The 27,335-nt window shown below is 39.4% G+C and overlaps 1 protein-coding gene across 1 annotated transcript; it reads left to right on the top strand.

The window, feature by feature from the left end:
- The first annotated feature begins 2,516 nt into the window (after positions 1-2,516).
- LOC120232776 (acyl-coenzyme A synthetase ACSM4, mitochondrial) lies at positions 2,517-27,335 on the top strand. The gene is made up of 14 exons (XM_039233671.1): positions 2,517-2,630; positions 6,705-6,881; positions 9,067-9,277; positions 12,519-12,726; positions 17,029-17,172; positions 18,059-18,215; positions 20,581-20,660; positions 22,119-22,242; positions 22,947-23,027; positions 23,167-23,268; positions 23,728-23,855; positions 23,951-24,050; positions 25,745-25,864; positions 27,225-27,335. Exons 1-14 carry the CDS (start codon positions 2,517-2,519, stop codon positions 27,333-27,335), a joined length of 1,857 nt encoding a protein of 618 aa, XP_039089602.1.

Below are 27,335 nucleotides of genomic sequence, written 5' to 3'. Positions count from 1 at the left end.
CTGTGCCCTAAATTTTGAATGAAAGCAGTAAAAAAAGAAAATATCGGAGAAGTGTAGTTCAGGAGCGAGTTGTCCAGGAATTAATGATGTTTTTCATGATATCCTTGAAAGAGAATACTGAGTACTGTCTAACATCCCCAGCTGCTGGCCCTGATATTGGTGTGTAAAAAATCATTTAATAAGTGAGGCAGCTATCTAGGATTGTCTGCATAGCAACCAACTTCTTAGAATAGCCTATCTTCTCCTCAACCATATGACTGTCATGACATTGTCCATGTGGAGATACCTAGAAAACACTACCTCAGCCAGGTGATTAAGGTTAACATCATCAGTGACAGGTGAAGTTAATAGCAGACACTCTTGATATGATGCAATGAGAATGGCACTTAACTGCTGTGATCTTCTGCCTCAACAGCAGTGACCCCAGTCTAGCCAAGGAAAAAACATTCCCTGGAACTCTCTGTACTGTTTTTGTAAGTTTTCTGTAAATTAAAGCTATTCTGAAATAAAACATTATTATTAAAATTATATTCAGGGAAATAGAATAAAGAATGGATTCAATCTCTTTTTTGATAAAAAATGTGTGAAAATCATTGTGGAAGGGGAAATGATAGTAGCAGTCACTAATATGATACCAAGGTTTGAGAAGCTGTGCAGTGCCCAATCAGGAAATAATTGTGGTTATAGAGGTATGGAATAAGATATTTTTCTTTTAAAAAAGGAACTGAGAAGAAGGGGAAAAACAGTTGGGGAGAGGGAGGGAGGCAAATCATGAGAGACTCTTGAATGCCAAGAACAAATTGAGGGCTGATGGGGGTGGGGGAGAGGGGAAGGGGAGTGATGAGCATGGAGGAGGGCACTTGTGGGGATGAGCACTGGGTGTTATATGGAAAACAACTTGACAATAAACTATTAAAAATAAAAAAATAAATTAAAAAGGAACTGAGGAAATGAAAACAAATACAAAATAGGGTAGAAAAGCCAGATCAAAAACTAGAGTGAGATGAGTATATAAAATGCATGCCACAAAGACCTATCCATATGCTAGAAATGTGCCAGAAGTTTGATTAGAGCTTTCCTCCATCCAGCTGAAAGAGGGAAAGAGGCATGATTGGGCACATGTAGTGTTCATATGACAAATATAGAACAAGTGCCTAGAAAATCCTACTTTTTCCTGATATTTAGGTCAGAGAGAAAGTTTTCTCCTGAATCTTACTGTGATCATATTTATCATTCCTACATGAAATTCAACAATGAATTTCTCTTTGGTTCATTTCTGTGCCCAAGGCAATATAGCATTTCAGCAATACACAGTTTGATAACAGCAAATTCTATGAAGGTTTAGAAGCAGACACATAACTGGAACACACAGACACAGATAGTCCATTGAGGTGGGAATTGGACTGATATCTTCTTCAGAAAGTCAAGGAGACTGATAAGGACCATATTAGCCCTACATAGAGGCAGGCCAAAGTGGGGGGGGAGCACATAATTACTGGACACCACAATATTTCAGGCTATGCACTAGAAATAAAGATGTCACGGATGAATAAGACATGGCACCTGTCCTTAGGGCATTATATTCTGGGGAAGAGGTATTTAAAGAGGTTAGTCACCAAAGTGTATCATGTATCACGTGACAAGTTTAAAGAGGGAGTAGTTGATTATACCCTAGTCGTGGTGAGGAAGGTGATGTGTGAGAGAGGAAATGTTTTTTCAAAGAAGAAGTATTGAGGATGGCTGCCTTGGTAATGTTGTAGTGGATCTACATACAGGAAGTGAAGATTCTGGGGCACACAGGAGTTGGGGTGTCCCAGAAGTGAAATAGAAAGATCGGTTGACTTCTGTTTCTAGCCCACATGAAACTGGAAGGAACCAAAACTATACCAGTCAATTACTTTTTTGACTGTAAGTAACAGAATTCCAATCTATGTTGCTTGAGGGGAGAAAAGGATTTGCTGGTTTGGTGAATCAATAATGTATTGATCAGCCAAACCATGGAATGTCCAGGTATAGCTGGGCCTTCACCGTGTTGTGATCCCTGTCTGAGATGCCTGCTAGCTCTCCTTTCCACCTACTCATAGTCTTGCCATCTTCCAAAGCCCAGTTCAAGCTGCTTCTCCTCTAGGAACCTCTCTACACACACTCCTACCCAGGGGAATGGAATGTGCAAGGGAGGAGGATGCCGCCTCCTAATGAGCACTATTATTGTTTGAACTAGTGCTATTTGCCAAGTGCCGTGCCAGATGCTATCACCCTCTTATATTACATCATGCCCACCCAGATAAGCTAGGATAATCACCCCATATCAAGATCCTTAACACCTGCAAATTCCCTTTTGCCATATAAGGTAACATACAGATTCTGAGGGTTAGGACATGGATACCTTTTAGGGCCTTTATTCAGTCTACCACCCTGGGAAAAGCCTTGGACTTCATTCATTAAAGGACCAAGGAGCCCTGTTGATATCTGAGCCCATGAGAGATGCTCTCTTCTGGATATCATGTGGAGTACCAATGAACCCTGAAGGTGAAAAATGTCACCATTTGACCACTGTCATCAACAAGCAACGTTTAGCCACAGACTTCATGAAACCCAATCCCTGTTGCCAGCAGCTGACATCCACAAAGGTACAAGCAGGCAAAGTTTATATTCAAAACAGTCAGTAACATTCTCTCAAAATTATTTCCAAGTGAGATAATGTCCAAACAGTCACATAGTAGTGAGTTGAGACTTCAGATGTGATTTCTTTAGCTGTCCTTTTCCAGGTTTGCCAAGTTACATCCGGCTATATCACGACAGTCAAGTGTGCTAATGTTCTAGGCTTGTCTGAAAATCCTGCTGTGAGGCTCTGATAATAGGTCATTTGAGCAGCATAGATCTTGATATCTTCAGCTCCATGGACAAGAATAATCCGCTAATGTGCTGGGGCTTAGCACTGAATCATAAAGAGAAGTTGCTCCTGAATTTCCTCTCTCCCATCCTAGTTGTGTCTTATCAGCTGCTGTCCCTTTAACCACAGGTTGTCCAGAGAAACGTCAACTCTCCTCCCAAGGGATTATGATCCTCCCAATTGTGCACCAGAGTCTCAGGACTACAATGGCATAGATGCCACCAAAAGAAAAGAAGGAAGGAACCAATTTTCTGGCTGATGAAGAGCTGAGTCTTTGTGAAGGAGCCGAAGGTCTTTCTGGAACAATAAAATCATCTTTGGGTAAGGGAAAAAATGCATGTGGTAACATGGAAGTGACTCTAATAATGAGAACTTGTGAAAGTGTGTTTAAATGTATAGAACAGCAGTAAGAGAAGTCCATTGCCTTGCTGTAATTAGATAAGTGCCGATCCAACACTGAATAAAAGTCCCATTAAAGGGAAATTTGACTCTTCTACTTTACAAAGATTGATAGAAATATAGCAAATATTTATGATAGCATTTCCTTGCATTGCCTTTGGAAACAAGAAACGCACACTAGAATTGGTGATGCTCTCTAGACGAATGGCTTTGGTAAATTACTTACCTCTCAGTGCCTCAGTCACTTTATATGTAAAACAAAATGCCTGCCTCCAAAGAGTGTTAAGAGAATTAAACAAGACAGTGCTTAAGAAATACTTCATAATGCTGAGTGCACACCAATTGCCCAAACATCTTTTCATTGTTAAAGTTTCCCTTAACACATTGGAAATCACTAAGGCTTTAAAAATCACCTGTTTCAAATCTCTCACTTATACAGATATCTTCTGGAAATATTTTGTAAAACTATTTTGTAAAACATGTGTTATGTACAAATTTTTACACAGATAATGTCTTGACCTAAAAAGGTCAGTGATTCTCAGATTTGACCCTGGAATCATACGGACTTCCCAGGATCTAAAGCCAGGAAATGGCTGTGTTCAATGCAAAATGGCGTCTCCTCAGAGATTCGCGGTCTCCTTAAAGGCCTATCCGTAAAAATCTCAGAAAACCAAAAGCAGAAATCAAAAAGATAGAAGAAATGTTACTGGTAAAAAAATCTTTACAGTTTAACTGAAAAATCTTACTCTGTAATATCTTGATTTGTATTTTATTAGTAATGATTGTATTTGTATATGCAAAACCTATTTCACTGATTATGTACATAATATGGGTAATGCTGAAATATATATTCAGATCAAATCTGTTTTATAATATTTAGTTTTAGATTTGTTGGTATATTAATTTGATATGGCAAATTTATCTGTGGAGGTATGGGAAATCAGAACAATTCATGAAAAATCATTGTTTTTCAATTTGGAGGAGATGAAGGAAATTTGCATTAAAAACTATCTGCTCTATTATCTGCACTATTCTTCTTAGGAAGCAAGAATATTCCAAGTATCTCATGTCTTGACAATCTTTCCAATTCATCATTAAACTGGGATCAAGAAAGGTCAAAATAATGGAAGTGAAGTCTAGAATGCTTCAGACTGATGGGGGCTCGGTTTAGCTCCAAGAGCCTGGAGCACAGAGACAGGCCATTAAAAGAGGCAAAATAAACCACCAAAATATTGTTGGCTCCAATCCAAGAGCTTTTCTAGGTTTTGTTTGTTCGTTTGTTTTTGTTTTTGGGTTTCTTTGATATCCAACAGCTAAAGCCTTCTGCCATAAACCATTTTGAAGTTTGCTTCTTAATGTGAAGCATTTACTGAGTTCTAGCTACCCACCAGGCACTATGCTAAGGTGCTCACTGTAACCCCCCAACCAGCCAATGAAGAAGGTACTCTCATTACTCTCATTGCACAAATGAAATGAAACTTGGAAATACTAAGCAATTTGACAAAGGGGATCCATAGAGACAAGTGTGGATGCAACCATGTGGGGGGTGTGTATGTGTGTGTGTGTGTGTGTGTGTGTGTGTGTTTAAGAGAGAGGTGGGGTCTTACTTTCAGCAAAATGCTAAATCATAAACATTGCCCCCGATTCTTTCTGTTTCCCTGCTCTTCTATACTCTTGTTACTTCCACCACACTTGCCCAGGTGATCCTTTTTCTGTCTTCCTTGACATAATGGAGAGTTTAATATCAATGGTATTGCCATAATTAGCTCTTCCTGGAATATGGTAAATTGCATTTGCACCAAATGGGCTTTTTGCTTCTCCAGATATCACTGTAAATAGCAAAGAAGGCTTGGCAACAACAATGAGGGGATGGTACACCCTGCACCCTTTGTTCTATTGTTTATGTTATCACCATGTGGCAGATTCAGTCACCCTTTGCACTTGCAGATTTTTCCACTCCATACAAGGCAACTAAGTAAGACTGAAAGGCAATATTCATCAGCAAGAAACGTGGATTGAAGAAGGCAGCAAAAAGGAGGTTGAGTATACAGGCTCTGAGGTCAAATAATACAGGTCCAAACTTTGCCTCTGCCACTATTAGATGGATGACCTTGGGCACATTAGTTAAGTCTATGTGGGTCTCAGTTTCCCCATCTGTAAAATGGAGAAAAAAATGACACCAGCCTCAAAAGCTTGTCATGAAAGCTAAATGATATCAGGAATGCAAAGTGTCTGGTCTACAGCAAGCACTTAATAAACATACACTTCTGTTATTGAAAATCACTCTGTAAGTCACGTTAAGTACCAAGGATGCAATGCATAACCTCTACCCACCATCTAGGTAATTACAGAGACAAGGCACTTATATTGAAAACAACAATTAATAATATAAGGTAGAAAACTGTCAAGTGAGGAATATTGATACATATTATAGAAATTCAAAGGAAGAAATAACAATAGTATTTAAAAATATTAAATTACAGATGGCAGTGGAGAGATGACTTTACCAATGTCACAAAGCTAATTTTGAAAGTGTTTGGAAGTCCGGGTCTTCTGATGCATAAAGTAAAATTATTTCATGAACCTATACCACCATAGTACTAATGAAAATAATCTTAACAAAAGCATTAGTTAACACTTTGAAGGTACTTTTTACATGCTGGTCATTTTACACATACTATCTTATTAAATCCTCATAATAACCCTAGGAGAGAGGTATTATATATTCATCCCCTCTTCCATTTTACAGATGAGAAAATGGAGGGGCAGGAAGGGTAAGCAATTTGCCCAAAGTACTACTATCAGAAAGTTGGTGAGCCAGGACTTAAATCAAGGTTTCTAACCAATTATAATGAAGGACTGAGGGGAGAAAAAAGCAGGGAAGCCAGAAGAAAGGAGAATGACAGATTAAATCTTAGAGCTAGAAATAGACATTCATGAAAAGTGAGTGGGCTGCTTTTACTAGAAGAGTAAATTCAAGTGGAGGAGTTACAAAATACAGTTAGAATAGATTACAAGGCAGGGCATGAATGTCCATTGAGACAGCAAAACTGTTTATTGTTTGGTTGGGGGAGAAGGTAGGGACAAAAAGCTTGACAATTCTATAGCTGTCACCTTTGTTTTGTTTTGTTTTTAAGAATACTCTGATCACAGACAGAATGAAGAGGAGAGATCAGTGGCAGGGAGACTAGTCCATGGCTGACTGTCACAGCCCTGAAGAGGGAGAGGTGTTTTTCAGATGTTCCCCAAATTCCCAGGGGACACACAGCCACAAGTCCACTCCCCAGTCTCACCACAGAGCATCCAGAGAGACTAACACTCTCCACCCATCTCTCCCCACAGGCTGCAGAACTTCCACACTCATATCAGTTGACAAAGCCCTTTGGAAATCATGCGTTTTTCCCACTATCAGATGTTCAGATTCATCTGGCTTGCCAAGCCAACTGGCCGGTACCTTCACAAAGATCACCAGCTTTGGGTGCCTCTGACTCTTGCTGACTTTGAAGCCATAAATCGCTGTGAGAGATCATTGCCTAAAAACTTTAACTTTGCTGGGGATGTGCTGGACCAGTGGTCCCAAAAAGAAAAGGTATGACACAATAGGCTTCCATTAGATGCTTGGTATTCACCTGTATCTCAGTCTTCCCTTTCCTTGTTCTATGGTCCATTTGTCACTCTTACTTCAGTTATTTCATCCCTCTTGGTCTCCTTTGTTTGTTTTCCACCTGCCCTCCTCTCTACCCAGTGAAGATCTTTGATCCTCAACTCCACATGCTGTGTTTCTCTGGGTCTTCCTCAGACCCCCTCATGGTAATTACTCACAGAACCCGCCTCTTTTCCTTCATTTTCTCTAGCAGCTCTTTTCTCTCCATTCATCTGTTCAGGCTGGTTACAGATTTATGGAAAAAGCAATAATTTGAGCTTTGGTTTTATAATAGTCATCACTGGAGTAATTAGGAGAGAACAAGAGGTTGGAAAGAATAAAGTAAAAAGTGTTGAGAGTCTAGCTCAGGTCAAGGTTCCTACTTACTGACCCAACCCACACCAGGCACTAAGCTAAACACTTATCTATCAGTGGTTACCAAAATTCACTGCAAGGACCTGTGCCTGAAAAAATGCAGATACTAGATATACAAGGTATTAAATAACATTGAATCAATCTTTCCTGTTAAATTAAGGGCAAAGTCTTCCTTTAAATCCATTACATCTATAACAGCTCTCTTACACTTGCTAAACTCTCTTTTGAACAGAAAGTGCAGATAGAAGTTGAATATTTCTATACAAAATTTAAAGGTATATTTTATTTTCAATATATTTATTTTTCAGTAACCAACTTTTAGCAAGCAGTACTGGTTTTCCAATTATGGTGATGACCAAACACATTTTCCTTCTGAAGTAAATGTATACAAGTAAAAGGGAGGGAATGTAAAGAAAAATACAAAGAACAATAGCACAGGTGTAGACAGATCTGACAAAAGTAGTGATACTCAAATGACTAAAGATTAAGAAATACTGACCTATATTATTTCACCAAATCCCCATCACCATGCTGGGGGATTGCAAATAAGGAAGTTAACCTCACAGAAGTTAAGCTCCTAATCCAAGGTCACCATTCCTAAGAGTACATGAGTCAGACCCAGATCTTACACCTATAGGGTAGGGACTGTAATACAATATAATGCGGTCATCTGGCATCTGAGCACAAAGTTGCAGGAACACAGAGAAGTCAGAGAGGAGGAGAAGAGGAGGCTGAGAAAGGCTTCATAGAGGAAGTTAAATTGAAATTGAGTTTTGAAATATTTTCCAACCAAGGAAGGTAAAAAGAGAGTTCCAGATAAGGGAAGAAAAGAGGAGTAATTTTTTATCCAGGTAACACACAAAGTGAAGAGGTTTTTCAGTATAGACAGTGTACTTTGTAGAATCATATGAGAAATTTCCTCCAGAAATCCATTAGTTGATGAGCCTCCCCCAAAGGCCAGCCATCCTGTTTTTTTGTTACCTATGAAAACCATCCCTCAGCCTTTTGGGTAAGAAAAAGATGTTTGGGTACTGGGTGATTCAGTCGGTTAAGCATCTGCCTCTTGATTTCAGCTCAGGTCATGATCTCAGGGTTGTGAGATTGAACTCCAAATCAGCCTCTGTGCTGAGTGTGAAGCCTGCTTAAGATTTTCTCTCTCTCTCTCTGTCTGCCCCTCCCCTAGTCATGTGGGCATACATGTGCGAGGTCTCTCTCTAAAAAATAGATGATAGATAGATAGATAGATAGATAGATTTTTAAAAAAATGATGCTTAGTTCCTAATCAACCTTAGTACAACCATAGGGGTTATTTGGATGGTACAGAATCTATCTTAAACAAGAAAGAAATTTATTGGACATGGAAGTGCTCACAAAAATGGGTTGCCAGCTGGACAGTCTCAGCAAGAACAGGAAGCAGGACAGCTCCCCAGGGATATAGAAGCACCAAGAGTCCATACACAGGTTTTGCTTCAACTATAGTCTATCTGTTTGTTCTTTTCAAACTCAAAATCAGGGACAGAAGGTCTTACTCACCCAACATAGGTCACATGTCACCCACTGGTGGGTGGACAATCACCCTCATGGGTTGTCTCGCCTAAGCTGTATTCAATAGGAGAGGAGTCCGTCTTCCAATGACAAACTGGGCTGCTGTTACCAGAATACACCAGCACAGAGCTGAGAAGTAATGGCAGATGTCACATTTATTTGGTGGACCAGTCATGTAAGCTTTCTCTCTTTCCCATGTGCCCATGGCCAGACAGGAGAGAGACCAGCCAACCCAGCCCTGTGGTGGGTGAATGGCAAAGGAGCTGAGGTGAAATGGAGCTTTGGAGAACTGGGCTCCTTGTCCCGAAAAGCTGCCAACGTGCTCACCAAGCCTTGCGGCCTAAAGAGAGGAGACCGAGTGGCCGTGATTCTGCCCCGTATCCCAGAGTGGTGGCTTATAAATGTGGCTTGTATGCGAACAGGTCAGTGCCAATATTTAACATTTCTAAATCATGCAGAAACAGAGAGAGACTGACATTTGAGGTTTTCCTGAACTGTTAGTTCCAAATGAGTCTATGCTTACAAAGAACAGAAAAGTTAAGAGTTAGGATGAAGAGCGACTATGAGGTAATAATAATAACTACCTTAAGGGGTGGGTAGTTTTTTCTTGCTAAAAGAAAATAAAAAAGGAGAAGAAGAAAAGGAAAAAGAAAGAAAGAAAAAAGAGGTGGGTATTATTGTGATGTCCATTTTGCAGAAAAGGAAACTGAGGTTCAGAGAGGTTAAGAAGCTTGTCCAAAGGTACACAGCTAGAAAGCTGTGTAATTGGGATTTAAGCAAAAGCTCTAGCAAAGCAAATGTGGACATTAACGACTCTTGGAAAAGCTTAGTTATGATGTATTTATCCAGATGGTCCTGAATTTACTTTTTTTGAATATATTTGAATTCTCCCTGACATAAAAACACTAAAGGAAGAAAAAATATTTTAGAATACAAGGACTTATAAGAATATGACTGTGGATCCCAGCTGGAAAACCTCTGCCTTGTTCCAGGCAAAAAGATTAATGTATTCAATGACACATTTTTTACTAAAGTAGTAATTTATATTTTACCCCAAATAAAAATTCTACAGTATTTTTTTCCACTCTAGGACAAAGGTCGGCAAAAACCATGGCCTACAGGTTGGCCATCTATTTTTGTAAATAAAGTTTTAATGGCATACAGCCATCCTCCTTCATTTGCATACTGTCTACGTCTCTTTTTGCTCAACAACAGCAGAATTGCTAATTGAGACAGAGATGGGATGGCCCACAAAGCCTAAAATATTTACTGTCTTGTGCTTTACTGAAAAAGTTTACCAATCCCTACTCTAGAGCATGACACAAATGTTTATAAATCAATTAAAGATAAATAAAAATACTAGGGCACCTGGGTGGCTCAGTCAGTTGAGCATCTGACTATTGATTTCAGCTCACGTCAAGATCTCATGGTTGTGAGATCGAGCCCTTGGCAGGCTCTGCACTTGGGTATGGAGCCTGCTTAAGATTCTGTCTCTCGCTTTGCCCCTCTCCCTGTTTGCACCCCACCCCAAAATAAATCAATAAACATTTTAAAAAAGGAATAATACTAAAGGATATAATACTGTAGAGACATGAGATTTTTGCTACGTTGTCATTAACGAGAAAAAATTGGAAACAACTATTTAGAAACAAAGTTTAATAGAGGTGTGTTTATTGCTACTTGAAATTATGATACCTCAAACTTGATGGGATATCATTAAAAAGATAATTATAAGGATTTCATAATATGTATTGGAAAATGCTCTTAATTACGAATTTAAATTTTTAAAAAGCAATATATAAAGTACTTTTTGTATTTAGTTTAAAAAGGAACTTGGAAATGTGAAACCAACTGTATGTTGGAAGGAGATTAGAAGTAGTTTATTTGTCATTAATAATATACTTAGTATTATTTAACATAATTTAAGCAGTTTGTGAAATACCAAGATTAAAAACAAACCCCCAGGCTGAATGATCAAAAACATTCAGTTAATTAAGTGTTAAGCAAGCAGCTGAGGATTGTTTTCTAATTCAGAATCATTAAATCTTCTGAGTAAATATTGAGATGCTTGTATTGTACCATGTGGCAAAATATTTTGCTTTTGCTACAATGCTAAAGTCTGAAATCCACCAGAAGAGAACTTTTCCTTAACCCCCATACTATGCACCGAACACACTCCTGTCAAAAATCGACCAAGAGTACTAATAATTTCTGAGCCATTAAGAACAAGTGTTTGCAAAATAAATAATCTTATATTTTTATAAAGAGTGCATTATCTGAGGTCCTGTACGGTATCTCCTTGATTAACTTCCTTATTGTCATATATTTATTCATTTTCTCAAGAGGAGAATGACATGTAAAGCTTTTAAAATATATTCAGTGAATAAAGTCTCCTTTCTAGGAATTAAAGTCCACTTCTTCCCATTTAGCTGACTTCAGGAGACTCACCAAGAAAGTAGTCTGCTATACGGTACAGGTCTTGGGAATCTAGGAAATGCATCTTTGAATCCTGGTTGCCACTTAAAGACTCTGTGCCCCTTGGGCTAGTTGTCATCTATACACTGGGACTGATTTTAAATGAGATAGCAGTTGCCTAATAAGTGCTCAGGAAATGTTAGTGGCTGTTTGTAGTGCTTTACATACACTCTGATTTCCTTCACTGATTGACTTTAGAAAGTGCAAACCACCTTCCCTCTATTTTTCATTTAATTCTCCCATATATGTCCTTCTCATAAGGAACTGTTTACTTTAAAATCAAGTCCATCTCAGGCCGGTGTTTAGAATGAGGTGAAGAGGTGGGTGGGATAAACTAAGCATTGTCAACGGAGTGCAAAAGAAGTATAAGCAAACTTTGATGACCCCAGGCCATGGAGAAGGCACAGGTTTGAGGGCTGACTCTGCCCCTCACTGACTATGACTCAATCTCATGTTCCATCAAATGGCAACAACTGCATAGACTTACATGGGTTTTTAGAACAGTGGTCTCCAGGCTCTTCTGACTACACAATCTATCAATAAAAATATTTGGGACATACATCCTCCCATCTAGATATAACATTTATATTGTTCTTCTGCACTAATACTGCATGCATGTTATAAAATATATACAAAAATGAGATTAAAACAAAGAATTCTAATATCTCTATAAAATGTTTTAAATTCTCATTTTTCTTCTCATCCTCATTAGATTACCCTGCAAAACTCACTTTGGAGACCACTGGTTCAGAGGACTAAGATAATGTTCATGAAAATGTGTTATGAGATATAAAGTACTATTTAAGTATTATATAATAATGATGCAAATGTTTCACAAGAATGTTACACTATTATAATGTCTACTATATGCCAGACACTATTATTTTCCCTCATTTTTCAGATAAGGAAAGGAAGGCACAGAGAGATCAAGTAACATGTCAAGGTCACAAAGCTAGTAAGTTGCAAGGACAGAATTAGACCCAGGGACTATCAGAATCTGAAGCTAGTGCTCTAATGACCTCCCAGTGACCAGGGTCCTGTGGGATGTCGCTGGGGACCAAGTCAGGGGTAGCTAAAGGCTGCAATCCACAACTCCTCTCTACCAAGTATAGAGACTATTTCCACAGTCTGCAATCTTACCTGATGGACAAGAATTCCATTCAGCTCAGGGCCCTTTCTCCTTCCCAGGGCTGGTCTTCATGCCAGGAACAACCCAGCTGACAGCAAAAGACATTCTCTATCGGCTGCGAGCATCCAAAGCCAAGTGTGTTGTGGTCAGTGAGGAGGTGGTCCCAGCAGTGGAATCCATCATGTCAGAGTGTCCCGACTTAAAGACCAAACTCTTGGTGTCTCCACACAGCCAGGATGGGTGGCTCAGCTTCCAGGAATTATTTCAGTGAGTATTTTCCCCTGCCTTAACTGCAGTACCAGCACTAACACCTGTATCTCGGAGTCTCCTTTCCTCCAAGGACACAGCAATACTATGTTGATCCAGACTCCTTCTCATAAAAGAATCACCTAGTAGAAGATTTTTAAGCACAGAAGAAAAAACGTAGCTCTGTCTCCATTTCCCTACCTCCTACTGTGGCTTGTGATGAGTATCCTCCATGGCTTGGACCTGGCCTAACCCTAGATCACATCTCCCACTCTCCCTGCCTTGATGCCCTCTGGCCACCCTTTAATTCCTCAAACATGCCCCATTTTAGGGCCTTTGCACCTGCTATTTCTTTTGCCTGGAATGCTTCCCCATTGTCCTCTTCACAGCTGACTCCTTTCTGTCAGATTTTAATTCGAATATTTTACTCCCAGTGAGATTGTCTCTGACCACCGTATCTACGGAATTCCAAGCCACTCCATCATATCATCTTGTTTTCTTCATAGCACTCATTACTATCTGAGTATGTGTCCAATCATTTTTCCCTTATCCACTATATTTTTATCCTCTGCAATAGGGGTTAGCAAAATAGGGCCCATGGGCCAATTCTGGCTCAGCACCTGTTTTTGTAAATCTTTAAGAATTGAGTAGAGTAGGGGCGCCTGGGGTGGCTCAGTCAGTTAAGTGCTCGACTTCAGCTCAGGGCATGATCTCGTGGCTCATGAGTTCAAGCCCCGTATCAGGCTCTGTGCTGACAGCTCAGAGCCTGGAGCCTGCTTCGGAATCCCTGTCTTCCTCTCTCTCTCTCTGCCCCACCCCCCACTCATGTCGTCTCTCTCTGTCTCAAAAATAAATAAACATTAAGAATTGAATAGAGTAGGGGCGCCTGGGTGGCTTAGTCGGTTAAGCGTCCGACTTTCGCTTGGGTCATGATCTCGCGGTTCGTGGGTTCGAGCCCCGCGTCGGGCTCTGTGCTGACTGCCAGCTCAGAGCCTGGAGCCTGTTTCAGTCTGTGACTCCCTCTCTCTCTGTGACTCCCTCTCTCTCCCCTGCTCACGCTGTCTCTCTCTCTCTCTCTCTCCTAGAAATAAATAAAACATTAAAAACATTAAAAAAAAAAAAAAGAATTGAATAGAGTAGTTACAACAGAGACCATATGACCCCCAAAGTCTCAGATATTTACTGTACGGCCCTTTATAGAAACTGTTTGCCAAATTCTGCCCTAAACTGTAAACTCCAAGAAAGCAGGGGCACTGTTCATCTGCTTGGTTGATGACTCTGTCTCCAGTTCCTACCATACAGTTGGTACTTAATAAATATTTGCTGAATGAATGAATGAATGAACAAAACAAAGCACTGAGCCTTGGTTTTAATCATATGTAAAACAGGGATAATTATACCGCACATATCTCAAGTGTTGTTTTGAGGATAAAATAAGCTAATATGTGAGAAAGTGCTTCCTCAACTATATTTTAAAAAGAATAGAATGTTAATTAACGGTATTATCCTTCAAAGAACTATTAAATAGCTTATTTTTCTCTTAATTCTTCCAGAGAAGCTTAAAGAAAGAAGACATAAATGTAATAGGGCAGTGTTTTGTGGGTTTTCTTTTCCGAAATAAAATTTTATCCTACTAATTAATACAAACAAAATTCCTGTTATTAGTCAATCCCAAAATTCTCTCCCAAGGGCCATGCCACTGAATCTTATTTGTGTCATTTATAAGCTGTGTAACTTGTGATAAGTCAAGTAACATCTCTGAAACTCTATCTTATCCACAGAATGGGGATAAGGATAATATCTACTTTACTGGGTTGTAGAAGAATTAAATGTGATGAAGCCTGTGAAGTGTTTGGTGTAAAGCCTGGTACAAAGTAATCACTCCACAAATATTACAGTAATTATAATTACTTATATTATTTTTGGTTAATAAAGTTATTCAGCAGTGCAGTGATTCCCTAAGGTAATAGTATCCAGATTATCTGAATATGCATCTCCATCAGTAAAATATTTTTAACACACTCCCTTAAAACATGTATATTAATTTGTAAATTTATGCATGTGTTTTGGTATATTATACAAATACCAAAAATAAACATGTTAAAGAATGAATATAAGAATACATATAATTTGAAGTTCTCCTAGTTTCTTCCCCATCTCAGGTATCTTATATACCCCTGGGCGGCAAGCACCTCTACTTTGGAGGCCCCTGCCCTAAACAACTCTGCAATGTGCCAGTGAGTCCCTTAAAGGTGCCAAAATCTCAGGATAAAAAGGACTTTGAACTCACCGAGTAGGAGGACATCCCAAAATTTAGTGACATAAAGCAATAATCATTTTATTTTCTCAAGATTCTGTAGGTCAGAAGTTCATGCAGGGTCACCTGGGTGGTTCAGTTGGTTAAACATCCAACTTCAGCTCAGGTCATGATCTCATGGTTTGTGGGTTTGAGCCCCACATTGGGCTCTGTGCTCACAGCTCAGAGCCTAGAGCCTGCTTCAGATTATGTGTCTCCCTATGTCTCTGCCCTTCTCTCTCTCGTACTCTGTGTCTCTCTCTCTTTCAAAAATAAATAAACATTAAACATAAACATAAAATGAAGAAGTTCATGTAGGCCTCAGCAGAAGCAGCTTGTCCTTCTCTATACCAGCTTGACTGAAGCTTGAGGACTTAAGGGGGTTCACTCACAAGTCTGAGGCTCTGGTGTTGGCTGTTGGCTGAAGCACCTCACTTGTCCCAAATGTGGCCTTTCTCTCCAGCAGAAGTGTCTGAACATTTTCCTGTGGTGGCTGCATTCCCCCCAGTGGAAGTGGAAACTACCAAGCCTCTTAGGACCTAGGCTGGAAGTCAAAGAAATTCTGCCACACTCTGTCAATCAAAATCAGTCATAAAATCAGCCCAGATTCAAGGAAAGAGGACATAGGTTCCACTCCTCAGGGAGGGAATGGCATGGTTGTGCAGGGCAGGAAGGAAATCTTGGAGCTGTCTGTGCAGATAATCTTACACTGATACTGTTGTTGTTATCTATTCATAGAATGCTCTTGGCTTTAGTAATAGGAGACCCAAGTATAATTGGCTTAAACGACACAAACACAATTTTATTATAGGACAAGTGAGAAGTACAGAGGTAGAGCATAATGACAGTTCGTTATTTAGTGGTTTGATGAAATTAGCATGAACCCAGATTCAGTCATCTTTCCATTTGCCATCCTCAGTGTGTCTGCTAATCCCTCCTATGATCTCAACATGGCTTGGGTTGTTCCAGACATAATGTACTTTCACAACAATATCCAAAGTCCAGAAAACAAGATGGGAGGGGTGGGGAAAGGCAGCATCCCTTCCTCAGGACTCTTTAGAATAAGGAAACATTGTCCATAAAGCCTTTAAATCTCATTTGACCATAACTGCAACATGTACTTATTCCTAAATCAGTCTCTGGTACAAGAATTACCATGATTGGCTTAGGATAATCAAGATTCACCACCTAGAGCTATATAAGGAACAGTCTCCCCTGAAGCATATGACTGCCTGATACCTGAACAAAATCAGAGCTTTATCAGTGCAAGGAAGAAGAATGGGATGCTATATGGTAAGCAACAAACTGTGTCTGCCAGCGATATTGAAGATGCTGAATAAAAAGTATTAAAAAGTTTGATTCAAATGCCAAAAGATCTCCCTTTAAATCATAAAAACTCCTGGGGTGCCTGGGTGGCTCAGTCGGTTAAGCGTCTGACTTTGGCTCAGGTCGCACGGTTTGTGAGTTCGAGCCCTGCATTGGGCTCTGTGCTGACAGCTCAGAGCCTGGAGCCTACTTCAGATTCTGTGTCTCCCTCTCTTTGACTCACCCCTCCCCTCACACTGTCTCTCTCGCTTTCTCAGAAATAAATAAAAAACATTTAAAAAATCCTAAAAACTCCTGAAATGTTAGTAACCAATTCATATTCACTACTGATTTTTGAAAAATTGATAGATTAAAAGAAGCACTGAGAGAAAAAGTTTAAATAAAATACACATCCTTTTGTCATTAATTTTGAAAATCATCTTGGCTATCTATATCACCTATACACAGGTGGCACTTAAAAAAAGAGGCAAATGGGTTGTTAAAGCTTAGTACTGATTTATAAGTCCCTTTAAGATTTCTTGAGAATTTTCTCTCAGGGAAGCTTTGGATTAGGTTTTGTTCTATTAACTCTTTTCTGGTATCAAGACGACATAAGCAGCAGAGAAGGGGAAACACACACACACACACACACACACACACACACATTGGAGTTAAACTGGTCTGCCATCTTCAACCACCATGTTGGGATCCATATTTTACAGATCCGCCTCTGCAGAGCACAGCTGTGTAGAAACAGGAAGTCAAGAACCAATGGCCATTTATTTCACCAGTGGGACCACAGGTGCTCCCAAGATGGCCCAGCACTCTCAGAGCAGCCTCGGAATTGGGTACACCCTCTGTGGAAGGTAGGGAGGAAAACCATTTTTGCTAAACTCTCTCTCTCCCCTGAGCTGCCAACATGTGTATCCAACTGAGTTGACACCTCCAATTGGGTGCTTATTAGATTTCTCCAGTGTAATGTCTACAAAAGAGAACCATTGATGCTCCTACCCAACCTTAGCTCAGTAAAACGCACCATCTCACCAACTGATCAAGCAAGAACTATGGGTTAAATAGGTTATGGGAATTAAGGAGTACACTTTTGATGAGCATAGGGTGATGTACAGGAATCAACCTTGACCACATCTCGACAACAGTGTGTCTGACTCCTTATCACTGCCATAGAAGCTTACCTACCCAGAAAGGCCTTCCTAGATATCTTAAAGCTATCAGCCTACCTGTTTTATTTTCCTCAGAGCACTTATCACTATTTGATATTATGATACTGATCTATATTCTTATTCATTTTATTGTGTGCTTATTTGCTATCTGTCTTTCGGAAGTAAGAGCAGATATCTGGTCTAACTCACTATGCTAGAGAGAACAGTGCCTAGCATATACTTACACAATAAATATTTACTGCATCAATGGCCAAAGAAAGAATATTATGCCAAACCCAGCCTCCCACTCTATTTTCAGATTATCTAGGATTCTGAAGAAGTTGTCTAACAAAATAACAAAAGTGGGAGATAGAATAATAGCTCTTCCTGCCTTCGGGCTTTTGATCTTTCTCTGTAGCCCTTGGTGTTCTGGCTAGTTCTCAAAGACACCAGTTTGTTTGCTTTTCTGTTTTTGTTTTGGGGTGTGTGTGTGTGTGTGTGTGTGTGTTTGCTTTGTTTTTTGTTTTTGTTTTTTGCTTTGCTTTGTTTGGTTTAGTTTGGTTTGGTCTTGTTGCTTCTCCATATCACTTAGGTATTGGCTAGATCTGAAGTCCTCAGATATCATATGGAACATGTCTGACACTGGCTGGATCAAGGCTGCCATTGGCAGTGTGTTTTCGTCCTGGCTTCAGGGAGCGTGTGTCTTTGTACATCGGATGGCCCAGTTTGACACTGACACCTTCTTAGATGTAAGTCATGGCTTCTAGCTACATCTCTCCCTTGTCTCCTCTAAAACCAGAGAGAAATGATTGTTCAGAATATAGTTTCCTGGGCTTGCGGAAATAATTACCTTTTAAGAAATGAAGTCTTCAGGGACTTGCCCTTTGACTATATTTCACAGAGTGGGAACACCCACAACATTCTCAGGCATAGAATCCACTCTGTTGCTTCAAACTGTTCAGGATTTCTCAAGTCCCACTGAGAGTAAAGTTCTAAGTAATAGATTAGAAGTCTCAAGTCTAAACAAATCTTAGGTTTCTGATTCAGTGAAACAAAAACAATAGGTGATAAATCCCAAACCCTACGTATTGAAGACTAAAGGTGGAGTCGCCTTTCTCCCAGAGCAGCAACTTCCATTCTCCTCTCACCCTGAGCTCCTCACTTTGTTAATTCTCAGAACCCAATCTTTGTCTTGAAACGAGGCATGTCCCTCCTTCTCAGCCAGAGATAGCTAGATTGAGGTATCAGATTGCTCTGATTTCTTTAGCCTTTAGAAAGATGTGATTCAGGCCAATTATTTTCACCCATGAAAAATCAATTATGTTTAACAAAATACATGTTATTAAACAAACACCACACCTGTGTGAATAAAAGCTCTACTCACCCTGTTATTTTGCTAACTGGTCTGACAAGATGGCTTGAGGGTCTTAACAGAAATGCTGGGTAACCTAAGAACTAGGGTCTCTACATCAGGTTAACAAAGTGCCCTAAGTGGATAAACTAAGTTTGCAGTCCTGAAACCTGTATTTTAAATATAAGAATACTTTTTAATAAAACATTAAATATTATATAGTATTTAAGTATAGCATTTAAGTAAAATACACTATATATTCAATATATTCTTATTTTAATCAATTTACTTAATATTATATTAAGACATAGTAATGTTAGTGATATATTATTAATCTATATTATTTGATATAATATTAAATATGATATTAAATAATTAAGTAATTATGCTAATAATTAATATTAAATTATTGAATTAAATTATTTTAATTTAATAAATTAAATATTTAGTATTAATAAATATCAAATAAGAATATTCTTATTTTACAAAGATAGTGTGTGTATTTTAAGTGCTCTAATAACTTTACACTATTCTTAGTTACAAACACTTATACCTATATGGGGCACCTGGGTAGCTCAGTCAGTTAAGCATCTGACTTCAGCTCAGGTCACAATCTCACGGTTAGTGGGTTCAAGCCCTACATCGGGCTCTGTGCTGACAGCTCAGAGCCTGGAGCCTGCTTTGGTTCTGTGTCTCCCTCTTTCTCTGACCCTCCCCTGCTCTCTCTCTCTCTCTCTCTCTCTCTCTCAGAAATAAATAAAACATTTTTTTTAAAAAAACACGCTTATTAAGAATAGTTGGAATCCAGAGAGGAAGTACACACAGTAGAGATATTCACTTACAGATCAAGTTTTTCATGATCCAGAGAGCGTAGAAATACATCTTGAAAGCATTCTCTCAATTGCTTAAATTTAATATAAACTGTCAATTCATCACTTGGCATAGTCAAACCTCTCTAGACACGGGACGTCTAAGACATGAATATCTCTCTAGATTTAACCTATGTCATTATTTTTCTTTAAGGAGCTAGAGGTAAAATCAGCCCAGCAAATCTGAGTCTGGAAAATGACTTGCACATTTAATCAATCCACTCAAAAAGACTGATGTCTTTTATAGAAACAGTACTGGGAAAGGTTTGGTAGGTTAGCTCTCATCTAGGGTGAGTACTGTGCAGGAATATATGGACAGGAGGTTTCAAAATTCCACCATGAAAGGTAAATTGCACCTGAGGTAGAATCAACCATTTCCTACTTTGGTGTTGGTCTCAAATTTGACAGTTTACATTTTGTTGAATTTGACTGTGTGTGTCTCTTGCTGTTACATATATGTATTCTTTTTTTTAAATATATTTTTTAATTTCTAGAAGAGAGAGAGAGAGAGAGAGACAGCGTGAGCAGGGGAGGGTCAGAGAGAGAGGGAGATACAGGCTCTGAAATAGGCTCCAGGCTCTGAGCTGGCAGTCAGCACAGAGCCCGACGCAGGGCTCGAACCCACAAACCGCGAGATCATGACCTAAGCAAAAGTCGGACGCCTAACCGACTAAGCCACCCAGGCGCCCCACATATATGTATTCTTTATAATAATTGCAAGTTTCCAACAGACATCCAGTCACTAGTGACAACTAATAAATATTTGCTTTCTTATGGCTAGTAGTGATCATGAGATGGAAACATGTTAATGAGAGGATGAGGGGTTGCAGACATCGGCTCTGGTTGTGGCCTCTAATGAACTATTTCTGACAACTGTCTTTCTCCATCATCCAGACACTCACCACTTATCCCATCACAACCCTGTGCAGCGCTCCCACTGTGTACCGGATGCTTGTACAAAAGGACCTTAAGAGGTACTTGGGCAGAAGTCTCCATTTGAACCACAAACACAAGCTATAGTCCAGCATTACAGATCTCCCCTTCTCAGCACAAGATAGCCCAGGTTTCCTCAGTCTTGCCACTATTGACATGTGGACTGAATAATTCTGTGTTGTCGGGGACTGTCTTGTGCACTGTGGGATGTTGAGCAACATCCTGCCTGGCCTCCACCTACTAGTTGCCAGTAGAACCTCCCGTGCAACCATCAAAAATGTCTCCAGATATTTCCTAATTACCTCCCGGTTGCCCCTAAGGATAGCCTCTAGGGGCAACTCAACATTTTCCCAGGGACTACCAGAACCCTGGTGTCTGAGAACCAACCTCCCTCCCCCAAATACAACTGCATTCATATTGTCTTGAAGAGAAGTGAATGATGTCTTATGACTTGAAGAGTATAATCAGTTTATCCAAATCATCTGAACACCTAGTGGACTTGCAATGCATATTTACTTAACTAATACAGATTGAATACATGAGGAGAATGAGAAAGGAAGAGAGAAGTAATTTAAGTAGTATAGGTTCACCCATCCTCTGCACCCTCAAGTGTGGATGCCCAGAAAGGAGAGTGCTATGGAACAAAATAAAGCAGATCTGAATGTGAGCATCTTGCTCACATTTCAAGAGTAGTTCAGGGCTTTCCAGGGTTATTTTGAATAGGCACAACTCCTGTCCTGCCCATTGGACATCTCAGTGCACTGGAGCTGGGCTATTCCAGACTTTCTCGACTTTCTCACTTGAGAAAGTGGGCAGTGGAGTAGTAAGGCCAGTGGCTAAACGCCCAAGCTCCAAAGCCAAACAAGTAGGGTTCCACTATTTACTGATAGTGTGGCCTCAAACACTCAAGATGACCTTGCTAAGTCTCCCTTAACTCCATCCACAAGAGAGGCTTAAGGGCTGCCTCATAGGGTTGTGGAGAGAATTCAGGGAAATGGCCAACTTGGTGAGATACTTGACAAATAGTAAGTGCAGAGTAGTCAACTCAGCCCTTTTTTTTTTTTCAATGTGAGGCCTTGGAAAATCTCTTTATATTCTCTCAGCCTCGTTTCTGATCTGTAAAAGAAGGATGTGAGGATTATGAGAATGCTCCTAAAGCACCACAGCATAGTAGGTGCTCAATTAATGTTAGCTGTTTTATCACTTGGCCCATATTAAGTACTTAAGATCATTATTAGCATTTTCTCCTACCTTCTCTCCTCCTTTAATGGCCTGCTAAAATGCAAGCTCTGTCAGGAAATTTTACTTGAATTACTAACATGCCACACACCTACAACCATGTCTAGAAAGATAGTAGATGCTCAAAAATATTTACTGACTGAACCTTCCTAGTACTTGTCTTTCCTAACTCGTTTGCTTGTTGCTAGAACATCCTAATAATGTTTTAATGAAAGCCACTCAGATTTCTCCCATCAAAGACCCTACATCTGTGTCTACAGATATAAATTCAAGAAGCTACGACACTGCTTGACAGGAGGGGAGCCACTCAACCCAGAGGTGCTGGAACAGTGGAAGGCGCAAACTGGACTAGAACTGTATGAGGGCTACGGACAGACAGAAGTGGTATGTTTAATGGGCAGTTAAATTTAGCATATTGGGAGCCTTTCAACCCCAGGCTGAGCCCTTGAAGAGCTCCCTTAGTGCTCTAAATTTTTATTTAGAATTTCCCAGGATACCTTACCTTGCAAGTAGCTACCAAAACCTCTGAATTGCCCAACTAGGTTTGGCTAGAGGGGAATTAGGATTATTCCTTACAGTCTTCCTGCCTTCTCCCCATGTCAGAGAGGTCTCAAAGGTGTTAGGGGTCAGAATTGAGCAGCTCATCTTCTCAGCAACACTGAGGACCCTAGAGAGCCCCATTGGGGAATTTATCCCAAGGGGCACGAAATGGTACTCTTTGTCTAAGGAGTAATTTTCAAAGTGTGGTCCTTCAACCAGCAGCATCAGCAGCATGTGGAAATTTGGTAGCAATTCAAATTCTCAGACACCCCACTGGCCGGGTCTACTGAATCAGAAACCCTTAAAAGCCTGGCAATCTGTGCTTGAAAAATGAATGCTCCAGGTTTTTCTGGTAAACAGTTTGAGAATCACTGATCTAAGATTGTGAGTGAATGAGTGAGTGTGTGTGTGTGTGTGTGTGTGTGTGTGTGTGTGTAACTGGGAAAATCAGCCCAGTCAAAACTAAGTCTTATGTTTTACTATCATGATATAAATAGCTACAGAAAATGAATTTTTACATCCTTACATAAAACATGTTCTCTCAATAGGGAATAATTTGTGCCAATCAGAAAGGACAAGAAATTAAACCAGGCTCAATGGGCAAAGGAGTAAAACCCTATGATGTCCAGGTGGGTAATATCTGACTGTTTCAATAAAGATGAAAAAAAGTTTTACAGTTTTCTACTAGTCATTGTACAACTATTTATAACCTGTTTTCACATTGTAAAAAGAAAATTTCAGGAACCTAAGTTGTTTCTTTCGTTCTAGATTATAGATGAAAATGGCAACATCCTACCACCTGGCAAAGAAGGGGAAATTGCTCTCAGCCTAAAGTCTACACGGCCTTTCTGTTTCTTCTCTGAATATGTGGTACAAGAATGTAGAATATGCTAGTTACACTTTCATAGAAAAGGTGGCATAGGGAATAATATTTGGGTCCAAATTTCATATTCATTACATGTTGCTGTGTAAACTTGGGCAAGTCACAAAGTCCAAGTCTATTTCATCAACTATAAAATGAGGAGAATATCATCTCCTAGGAGTTGCGCAAAGATTAAATTCTATGTGTAAGAAACAATTTGCAGTGATTGTCCTCAGAAAAGACAAGTAGGCAGGCTGCAGAGGGCAGGGAGGGAGTGATAGAGGGCAGTAGAGGTGGAAGAGGGGTTTACTTTTTATTATATTCTTGAGCCTTTTGTATTCTACATTAGGAAACATATTTTTAAAACATTAATTTCTTTTAGAAATAGCATACACAATGTACCAGTCTCTCCATGCCCCTTTCTCTATTCTGACCATCTTTGATTCTGAGTCATCTTTGATTCCTAGGACAATCCACAGAAAACTGCTGCCACGATAAGAGGGAATTTTTATGTCACTGGAGACAGAGGAGTGATGGATAGTGACGGGTATTTCTGGTTTGTCGGTAGAGCTGATGATGTCATCATATCCTCTGGGTTTGTATGTTTGTTACTCTTAGGAAGTAACTGATTGTAGGGGAGATCTCTTATTTGGGTGGTGTAGTGACCAAGGGCTTCTTTTCCTCTTCCAGGTACCGTATTGGGCCATTTGAAGTGGAGAGTGCACTAATTGAGCACCCAGCAGTTGTTGAATCAGCTGTTGTCAGTAGTCCAGATCCAATCAGAGGAGAGGTAGAACAAATGTCATTAATGTAGCAATTTCATATTTTCAAGTTCTATCCATTTGACCATGTTAAAGAGTGAATCAAGAATAGTCCCATAGTTCTCATTATGAAGCACACATGTGCCAAAAATGTATACTATCCAATCTTTACAAATGAGTTGCATCTCAAAGGAGATGTATTAGTATTCTTTTAGAGGCAAGTGACAGAAACTCAACTCAAACTGACTTTAGTTTTTAAAAAAGGAATTTACTGGCTCACAGATAAGTGAAGTCTTCAGGTACAACTACATCCAAGGGTTCATGTGAAGTTAGCAAAACCATCTCTTTCGATCTCTTGGCTGTTGTTCTTTAGGTTGGTTCCATTCAGGAGGGGTTCTTCCTACTTGACAGCAACCACTCCAAATGCACACAGGTTAACAACCAGGAAAGGAGACAGCTCCAAGCAACTCCCAGAATAACATTTGCCTATCTTAGATCACATATCTAACCAACGTGTCCAGGGAATGGTACATGCTCACTGGCCAGAACTGGATCATATGCCAGTCACTGAAGGTAGTGTCAACACCATTAGAGAGAGAAGTTAGGGTAATGTTCTATAGGAAAATCAGGGTACCATTAAAGGAACAGATGCTATAGAAGGAAAAAATAGCAAATTTTACTATTTTCATGGGAAATCAGAATACATTTTGTTACAGGAACAATGGAAATAGGAGATTGTGGCCAGATTCCCAAACAAGTCCCACAGCCTACTTTTGTCCTAATAAAAGGGAATCCAGGGAATAAGAGAAATAGCCTTAGGTTTAGGCTACAAAAGGGAGATGTTTCCTTTCCTTAAGGAAACTTCTTACAGACTCAGTAAGTAGCAAAATTTCAAAATCAGTTTATGTATCAGCATCCTCCCACATCTCTTCCTCTACTGCCCTTCAAATACCAGTGACTCTCTGTAGTGACTTTATGGATCCCATGCTCAAACCTCTTGTACCACCTCCCTGCTCAATGAATTCCATTCTCCAGAGTATTTTTCTCCTGCCACCATATTCTCAATATAGCTGATTTCAGCTGAACATTAGAAGTAACACCAACTGGAATCAATGGAGGAATAATTAATAATTTATACTTAACTAGCCTCAATAATTATCTAATTAGTGGGTTTTAAATAGTATTCCAAAGAGAAGCAAAAAAAAAAAAAAAAAAAAAAGGCAAGAAAAAACTTTCAGAGGTAGACTGATCTTTCCTGAGAGTTCATCTCCCAGCATACAAAATCCCTCCACTAAGCTTCCCCAAACCCCTTTCAAACCATCTTCTCTGGGAACTCCATTTGTCCCCCTTATTACATATACTATTACATACACTGTTAGAAGTGTAGGTTTGAAATAAGTGGTTATCTGTAAATCAAGGATTGCGTATATAAAATATAGGATTGGTCTGACTGAAATGTCAAATGCATGTGGAAATGTAAATAAAACTCAAACTTTACCCTTACTGAAACACTGCACTCCTCACACTCAGAACCATTTATATGGAATTAGATCCCAAAATCTCACTTGTATCCAAGCTCTCTTCAGAGCTGAGCTCTGGATTTGCATTCATCACTCAAGCTGCTGTTAACAAATAATTATAAGTACCTGTGTTCAGCACTGGCTCCAAACTCTTGATTTGTTTGAAAAACAAACATTAATATAAATTGACTTTTCTCCTGCAGGTAGTGAAAGCTTTCGTTGTCTTATCTGCACCCTTTAAATCATCCAACCCAGAGAAATTAACTCTTGAACTTCAGGATCATGTGAAAAAATCAACGGCACCTTACAAATATCCAAGAAAGGCAAGTATTTTTGCCCAAAAGTTAATGTGTCACCAAACAAGGGACTAAGGTTGTAAGTACACAGATTTTATTAGCTTGTGACTTTTTGTTTGCTCAGTATGTAAGTAGAAGATACTATTTCAACTTGTTTTGCCCTAACAATCTTGCTTTAGAAAATTTATTTTAGGACACTTACAAATGTTTTTGATAAACTAGCTTTGATCAACTCTGCAATACTGAGTAACTACTAAAGATCTTTATAAGACTAAGCAGTACCATTCCATGAGAAAAAAATAATGGCAAATTGTTTTTAAAAACATTGGGTGACTCAGTCAGTTAAGCAACCAATTCTTGATTTCGGCTCAAGTCATGATCTCACGGTTATGAGACAGAGCCCCAGGGCGGGCTCCACACTGAGCATGGAAACTGCTTGGTATTTTCTCTCTCCATTTCTCCCCCTCTCATGCTCTCTCTCTCTCAAATAAACTTAAATTTTTAAAAAATGGAAACAGTATCTGATTCAACTATCATGGCACTCTTCATCCAGAATACCTTTACAAATTCAAAGCATAGGCCTTTAGGTATCAAACTGACCAAATTTAAGTCTCAGAAAAAAAAAAAAATTATCCAAAGAAACTGTGGAATCTTTCTTGAAACCTTCTTATTCAAGGGAGGATTTAAGAATAAGTCTATATAAAAACATAGAGATGGCACTGCAACTTCCTTCCTTCTCATCCCTTAATACAATTGGTTGATATTGATCCTTAACATGAGAATTCCATTTTAATTGGTATTTCAACCAAAAGGTAGATAACCTCGACCTAAGAATTGTTACACTTTCTCCATTAACTTTACTAAATCTGTGACATTTGATTTTCAGAGATGTTGTTTGAGGAAATTTTAAAATACAATAGTTACATCTTGAGGGAGGGAAATGAAAACAGGATTTTACCATGAGCATAAGGGGATAATTGTGTGTACTCAAAATTATCTCTCAAAAATCTCCCTCAGAAACTATAGGACCTAGTTCTTAAAAGCCCTAACCCCAAGAATTAACTTGTTTCCTTGTGCATTTAGGTGTGGCCTCTATTTCCCTGGGGTAGTGGAGGCCTATGTCCAGTTGAACTGGATGGGGAAGCAATAGAGTAAAGGAATTATTATATTCTTCTGACAAAGCATATAGCCTTTGCACTAAAAACCCATCACGGAGCTCCATTGTCAACTTTACTATATAAACACAAGAAATGCAATGAGCTTAGGCTAAAACAGCCCCTAGACTCAAACTTCACGCCAGTTTCATGAAAGCTCTCCCTATTATACTGACAACTGGAATTGTCAAAATGTAATCAAGTGTCTCATAATCTGTTTCTCTGTTAATTAGGTGGAATTTGTTCCAGAACTCCCAAAGACAATCACCGGGAAAATCAAACGCAACGTTTTGAGAGACCATGAATGGGGTCGAACAAAGCCTGATAAGAGACTATGGCATTAA

The sequence above is a fragment of the Hyaena hyaena genome, unplaced genomic scaffold (genome assembly GCF_003009895.1).
Source record: "Hyaena hyaena isolate Hyena2069 unplaced genomic scaffold, ASM300989v1 scaffold_78, whole genome shotgun sequence".
Lineage (NCBI taxonomy): Eukaryota > Metazoa > Chordata > Mammalia > Carnivora > Hyaenidae > Hyaena > Hyaena hyaena.
Note: the sequence above shows the minus strand (reverse complement) of the source record. Positions and strands in the feature narration are given on the sequence as shown.